General features: G+C 46.8%; 1 protein-coding gene across 1 annotated transcript in view; it reads left to right on the top strand.

Moving 5' to 3' along the window:
* Positions 1–4,442, top strand: part of Cnnm1 (cyclin and CBS domain divalent metal cation transport mediator 1) — a 51,070-nt gene extending 46,628 nt beyond the window's left edge. Inside the window, exons 9-12 of the mRNA XM_076834346.1 lie at positions 1,260–1,443; positions 1,597–1,746; positions 3,223–3,324; positions 4,363–4,442. Of these exons, the coding sequence (XP_076690461.1) occupies positions 1,260–1,443; positions 1,597–1,746; positions 3,223–3,324; positions 4,363–4,442 (516 nt within the window). The remainder of the gene's footprint in view (positions 1–1,259; positions 1,444–1,596; positions 1,747–3,222; positions 3,325–4,362) is intronic.
* The last annotated feature ends 3,226 nt before the right edge of the window (positions 4,443–7,668 follow it).

A 7,668-nucleotide genomic window follows, 5' to 3' on the forward strand; every position in this document is an offset into this window, starting at 1 on the left:
CTACCACTAAAAATACACACACACACACACACACACACACACACACATACATATTTTTTTAAAAAAGAACACTGGGGGCTGGCATTGTGGCTCAATGGTAGAGCGCTTACCTAGCATGTGTGAGGCACTGGGTTCGATCCCCAGCACCACATAAAAATCAAAACAAATAAAATAAAGGTATTGTGTCCATATACAACTAAAAAAAAAAAAAAAAAAAAAAGAACACTGAACCAACCTGTTGAAGACTTTGGACAAATGCCAGTGTTTATAAAGCATAGAACCTACAGTTTTGAACTGAAAAATATCAACACCAGTTACTAATATTCTGCTACTTTATCCTTTAAATTCCTCAGAGGGAAAAAACAAAAAACTTGAGTGGGACCTGTGTCTGATTTTAAGTAGGTCTCAAGTCCATGGTTTCTATCTCCAGCAGCATTAGCATCACGGGGATCTTTGCTTGAAATGCAAATTCTGTTTCTATCTCAGACCCAAGGGAATTAGAAACTGTTAGGCACAGCAATCTTATTTAACAAGCCCTTCAAGTGGTTCTGATGCTGAAGTTTGAGAGTCACTGATTTTGGACAGTTTTACATAAACTGTGTACTATGATTTGGGTATGGCTTGGGGTATCCCTCAAAGCTTCATGTGCTGGAACCTTGGTCCCCAGTGTAATGTATTGAGAGATGGTGGATTTTTTAAAAGGTGGGGCCTAGTGGAAAGTGATCAGGAAATGGGGTTACCACCCATGGAAGGGATTAATGTAGGACTCTCTCAGGACTGGGTTATTTTCTGTTGTATTAAGGCAAGGTCACACACATGTGCTTGGCCCCTTGTGTACTCAGCCATTTTCCTTTCTGCTTCTCTACCAAATTGTGAAATAGCCAGGGAATCCCTTGCTAGATGCCAGCACCATGCTGTTTGGACTTTCCAACCACCAGAACACTGAACTAAATAAACCTCTTTTCTTTATAAAGTATCCAGACTTAGGTATTCTATTATAGCAACACAAAATAAACTCAGGCTTCTTCAGATGCACTATAAAGTGTGAAGCTAATAAAAATGAACAGTGGGGACTGGTGGCAAACAAAGAGCCCCATGTTGCAGCTGCTCAGCTGGTATAGCTTTGGTAAGACCCCTAGTTCACATATCTCAGGAGTTCCAAGTACCCCAAAGGAGTAACTTGTGAGCTCAGGAAAGCTGGCTGCATCCAAGGAAGTACTCTGTTCAGTTCTCCTGAGCTTCTGCTTGCTTCCTCCCAGGTCACACGACAGCAATACCAGAACGCGCTCACAGCCTGCCACATGGACAGCTCGCCCCAGTCTCCAGACATGGAGGCCTTCACTGACGGAGACTCCACCAAGGCTCCCACAACCCGGGGCACACCCCAAACCCCCAAGGATGACCCTGCCCTCACGCTCCTGAACCACAGGACCAGCCTGCCATGTAAGTCAATCGGGCGGATGGCCCGGGCTTCTGTGGGGTGAGGATGGCCCTGCCTTCCATCCCTTAGGCCTGCTCAGGGCTGCCATCTTCTGCCTCCCGAAGCCCCAGGTGCCCTCCAAGGCAGAGAGGTGATATGCTCACTGTATTCCCCAGGCAGCCGCTCTGATGGGCTGAGAAGCCCTGGCGAGGTGGTGTACCTGAGGATGGAGGAGATGTCCTTCACCCAAGAAGAAATGACTGACTTCGAGGAGCAGAGGACACAGCAACTCTCCCTGTCTCCTGCAGCCGTTCCCACAACAGCAGGTCAGGGAGGGGCCCCCAGGAGCAAGGGGGATCGCTGCCTCTGCCCCCAGGGGACTAGGATGACCAGGGGCAAGCTGGGTGAGGGGAGCTCTAGGACCCCAGCCCCTGAGCCAAACTCTCTCCTCCTTACACAACCATGAAGGAAACACTAACACAGAGCACCTGCCATGCCAGCCTGGCCTAATTCATTCTCCCAGGAAAACCACGTAGGGCAGGTGTGAGGAGCTGTGTTTCTGCCTGGACTCAGACCCTGCCTCCTTCATTTTGGAACTTTGCAATTTTAGGCAAGTTATAAAAGATTCCTTTTTTATCATAGTAGATATAAATTATAGTAGCTATTTCATAAAGTAGCTTTGTAAAAATGAGATAATGAACATATCTAAAGAGCACACCAGGGTGTTTCCATAAATATTAGGTTGTTGTAATTAGACCCGTCTTACAGATTAGGAAATGACATTAGTCATCAGCCTTGCTGAGCGGACTCTTCCCTTCCTTTGTCCCTGAGGTTTCCGATCCTACCACCTCCCTTTGACAAGCTCCCAGTGTCCCAGCAGTCCTGTGATCCTTCTGTGCTTGCCTCACCAAGTTTGCAGCATCCCCTCCCTACCCCAGGCCCACCGTTCCTCTCCTGCTCTTTGAGACTACCCCAGTTTGCAGTGCTAGAGACCTATCAGTCCAAAGCAATGACCTGAAAAGGCATATCAGTTTTTAAGGTCAATGAGATCATGAACACTAACCTGGAAAATCTGGGACATACCTAGTTACCAGTCTAGGACCTGAATTTAGAACTGTTGTTCTTTTTCTCCCCCAAACATCAAATTTACTAGCTAAAGCATGTAGCTAGAAAACGTAGCAAAGAAATAAGTATGGAGGCAATGGAGGGTTTGGAGAACATCTAGTCCACCATCCTGGGGTGACACATGAGAACCCCTGAGGCCCAGGTGAAGGGAATGACTCACACCTGTCCACATGCTGCACCATCAGCCCCACAACTTCGGGTACAGTGCAGTTGCCAACACAGCACCCAACTTCCCCAGCTCCATTCCTATTGCATTGATAGGAAGGCTTGGACCTCTTCCCTGCTCTGGGATCCTGTGGCTCTCTGAATAGCCACTGGTTATGAGGGAGAATCCAGGGGCATGTGTCCAGTTGTTAGTGAGCTCTGTAGTTGTTTAGGGTTTGTGCAAGTGGAGGAGGTTGTCCTGTCTTCAAATGTGTTTGAGGAGGGAATAATTTCTGACTTGACATGGAATGTTGGATTCCTGTGCCTATTCTCCATCTCTTTGCTCCCTTTGTGGCACTGAAAAGCCTCTTGCTAACTAACAGAGCCAGTACCTTTCTAGGGATCCCTCCTTTGTCATACCTACCTGGTCTTGGTTCTTGTCTTAAAGCTGAGGGACATTACCCAGAATCCCCCAGCCTTGATCCCTGAATGTGGAGGTTGACTTGAGTTCACTCTCCTTTCTTTTCTCTCAGCATCAGATAATGAATGTTGTAATATCAACCTGGACACAGAGACCAGCCCTTGCAGTAGTGACTTTGAGGAAACCATGGGCAAGAAGCTGCTGAGAACCTTAAGTGAGTATCTCCACCCCAGACCTAAACCATGCTGCAGTTTGGTAGGAAAACATACTGGGATCTCCCTCCCAAAGAAGCCATTGACTCCAAGGCAGTACAGTTGTGGAAATCCATAATAGGGCTCAGGTCAGTATTGTACCTTGGTAGTGTAGGAATCCATCCCATTTAGTTGGTGGTTCTCTAGGTCAGGAGTCTGCAGACCAGGCCCCTGGGTTCAATTCTGACCTCCCGCTTTCATTTGTTTAAAAAAAAAAAAAAAAGACTCGTTGGATCATAGACCCATTGTTTTTAGTGGCCACTGTGGCAAGGTTGAAGGTTGAGTAGCTGTGACAGGAGTCTATAAGGTTCGGTTCACAAAGTCTATAATAATTACCGTGTAATCCTTTAAAGAAAAACTTTGTGTTCAAGAGATTCCATAAAAGGAGTAGCAGGTATGAAGATTAGTTCAGGGAATTGACCAAGAATTTCTTATCCTCCATAAGTGAACATCAAGGCAGAGAGAACAACGTGAAAATAATCCTTCCAAAAACAACAGAGCTGGGAACAGATGATTCGTCCATCCTTGAGGGAGATTGATTATGTAATTACACCCACCTTCCCCAGTGCTGAACTAGAGTTCCTGGGGGATGACTCCCAGTTGTGCCCACCAACCAGGGCTCCTGGGATGTCCTACTGTGTGACCAGTCCTCTCTCAGCGGGTGTCTGTCAGTAACTAGGGCTGGAGTTTCTGGGGAAGAAAGGCACAATGTCAAGGTGTTACATGGGCTTCATTCACCCAGTCCCCTCCAGGAAATGTCCATTGTGGACAATAGGTGGGCTTGTGGCTTTTCAGAAATGTCACTTTATGTGGAAGGTACATCCTAATTCTTCAAGACTTAAATATACTGATATCAGCACCAGGAATGCAGATGAGTGTCAGCCAAACTTCAAGGGCTTTATCTCCATTTCTGCTTCTATTTTGAAGAAAGCTCAGACCACTGAGGGAGAACGAATGCCCTCCGGGCCTGCAGATTCAGACTCACAGACTGTGTTTTTCAGGTGGTCGAAAAAGGAAGAGGTCAGCAGATGGGGAGAGAACCTCTGAGGAAAACTCCAATTTAACACCTCTGATCACATGACCAGACAAAGAGCGTTTGCTGGATGCGTGAGATTCCAGGGCTTTGGGGGAAGGCCGGCCCCGCCCATCATCTGCTTCCCCCAGGGCCTCCCGCAGGTGACAGAGCATTTCTGCCTTCCTTTCCACCTCTTCACTCCAGCTGTTGTTTTTTTTTTTGGGGGGGGGGGCAGATTTTTCCTTGTTGCCTCCAGTTTGACTCAGAGCCTTGACAGAAGAAGGTGCCTCTAATGGAACATGCTAGAAATGGTCTTGTCCATAGCACAGTCTGGGAGATGACCTCCAAGCTGACAATGCCACTCTGGGACCCCTGACATTCTTCTTTGTTCTTTGGGATCCCCTGTGCCATAGCAGACCTATGTCTTGGGGTTCACCATTCTTTCCTCCAGAAAAAAATAACTTCGTGCCATATCTCATGCTTAGCTTAACTCAGAAGGTGCCACTGGCAGATAGGCACATAGGAGGCTGGAGTAGCAAGTATGAAGATTAGTTCAGGGAATGGACCAAGAATTTCTCCAGAACTTTGGAGAATGGGACTAAGCTGTGTTGGGCTGTAATTAATGTTACAGCACAGAAAATTGTCAGTGACTGTTCCTATTAGATAGCAGCTTCACAGCCTGGAGACATGTGTCTCAGCTGGACTGGAAAGAATGTAAGATGGAATCTCAAGTCACTGTTTTTCCCAGGGACACATCTGTTTTGGCTCCCAATCCACAGGCATTAATCGATCAATGAATCTGCTCTGAAAGAGGAGGAGCAGTGAATGGAGAAAGCCAATTGGGAGCCAGAGATGGAATTTCAGGTTTTAAGTGAAAAAAAAGAAAAACGAAACAGAAAACTTATATGGAAAAGTTCTAAGCTATTAAAGCAAGTTTAGCCATGACAAACCAAAGAGTGCCCAGGTCAGCCAAGAAGGATGTATGTGCGCATGGGACTTCAGTGTGCATTACACAGGAATGTTGAAAAATCACTTTTCTTCTTCATCCATTTCCCCCACCCCTTACTAAACACCGGCAGGTCAGCTAAGTGTACTTTATTCCAAGAACTTAACTACACCTGGGTTTTCTCCTGAATGTTGGGGCACGTGCAGTTCTAAGGAGAACCACAAGGTGAAAGAATGACTGCACATACCCACTTCCAAGTTGTGATCAGGAACCACCACAAGCTTAGGAAAATCTTGGAAGTAAGTGCAGTTTGTCCGTGGGGCACCTGTCTGCCTTTCCAATCTATTTCCCACCCATTCGAAAGCCCTTAGTTAGGGCCCAATGATCTTGTGCTGCCTGATGAATATTCAAACCATTCCCAAGCATTTCCCTGTTGCACACCATTCAAGCCTCCCTCCCCTTTCTCCAAACCACCACTCCCTCTCCATACCCAGTCAATCAGTTTCCTGGGAAGTAGGAGACCAGCAATTCCTCTGGGTTATTTGCATCTCAAAGGAAAATGCTTACCCACAGGAACCTTTGACTCAGGAGTTCTTAACCTGGGGTCCATCACCCCAGGGGGGTCCATTGCTGGACTTCAGAAGGTTCCTGAAACCTTCAGAAGGTCTTAAAACTGTCAGAATTTAGTGTATGTGTTCTCGTGTTTTCCAGAGAGTTGAAAGTTTTCATAAGCTTAAACTTCTCAAAGTTCTCAAACCCACAAGGGTTAAAAAATAAAAATTAAAAAACTATTTTCAATAGTGGAACTTTCAGCCCAGCCTTTCTGCAATGCAGAGTGAATACTGGGCAGTTCATTTTTAATTATAAGTGGTCTTCTCCAGTGTCCCTCAATTGATGGGAAAGGCTGGCATCTACCAAGAAGCAAGAGTCCTCAAAAATTCACACCCTAAAGTATTATACAACCTCCATCCCACTAACTTTGGCCTATCACTCCCCACCAAACCAGAACAGGTATTGCAGAAGGAGGACCACAGCATGTGGGAGTAAAGAATTGAGCTGGAGTTGCCTCTTCCAGCAAAGCATTATTGACTTTGACACACCCCTTGCCTGGCCTGGCCTGGCTGGAGGCTCAACATGCATGTGTTCTCTTGCTAACTCCATAGCCACCTACTCCTCACCTGCTCTTGCCTGGTTGGAACAGAGAGGGTAAGCCCTCAGTACTGCCTCAGACCCAGACTGTTTATAGTGAGTTTTGAGCAAGAACTGCCATCTTCTTGCCCAGCTGGCCACTGGCCCACAGGGGCCTACCTGGCCAGACTTCCACCAGGCTCAGCCCACTCCTATTGCTTTGTACCTATCCCTTGGCAGAACCCCTGAGGAGCTTGTCACCACTCCTCTCCCTATCCCCACCCCCAAGTATTTTCTTCAGGTTAAAAAAAAAAAAAGAAGATTTTAAAGTAAAGCATTTATGAATGGCTCAATAAATTGTAAATAATTTTTAAATAAAATGAAAATGCATTTCCTGGAATGTGGCTGTTTTCTTTGCCCCTGGAAGTGGAGTTCAAAGTGGCTTCACTTGAGCTGCAGGTTGGATGGTGCACAAGTGTAACTAACTCTACCTCTGGCTACCTGCTGACAAGGGCACCTCTCAAGGCCAGGAGTGAGGCTGAGGAAGGTCACTGGGAAGCCCTGGTGCTCTACTCTGAGAAGCAGGTAGATGATTTTACAGGAGCAAATGGCAGATAGAGGAAGTAAAACCCAGACAAGAAAGGAGCACTAAAAGGATGAGGAGAGCTGGCATGTGGTGGTGAGGCATTGTGGTGGGAGCTCTCCAAATTCAAGGTCCTGGGTGCAGATGCAGACAACCTCCAGGCTATGCACTGGTCATCCTGGCTTGCCTCTGCAGACCCTTCAGGAAGGAGTCAAAGTGGCACAACTCCAGCCATTTCCAGCCCAAGACTGGGGGAAGGACCAGGGGAGCAGCGGGCTAGACCTGTCAGTGAGTTGTAAATCAGTGCAGGAAGGCAAGAGGCCAGAAGAGATGTCCCTGGGCACTGAATGGAAAGCTGAAATCTGTTCATTTTTTCAACCAGCAAAAAGACAATGGATGACCTGTGCCCGAACAAGCTTGGCCTACGCCAGGAACCTTAATGAAGGCTCTTCATTTCATTAAGAGTAATGATGAATTACAGTATCAACTATTTCACTTTGGGCTTTAGGTATCCATTGCCTCACTTCTTTCTCCATGGTGCTCCTGAGAGATTGGATGACTCAGAGGTCTGAGTGCCCTGCTCATGTACAGGGACCATCTGCTTAGTAGTCCTGCCTCTGACCCTCACCACACAC

Source organism: Callospermophilus lateralis, chromosome 15 (assembly GCF_048772815.1).
Source record: "Callospermophilus lateralis isolate mCalLat2 chromosome 15, mCalLat2.hap1, whole genome shotgun sequence".
Taxonomy (NCBI): Eukaryota; Metazoa; Chordata; class Mammalia; order Rodentia; family Sciuridae; genus Callospermophilus; species Callospermophilus lateralis.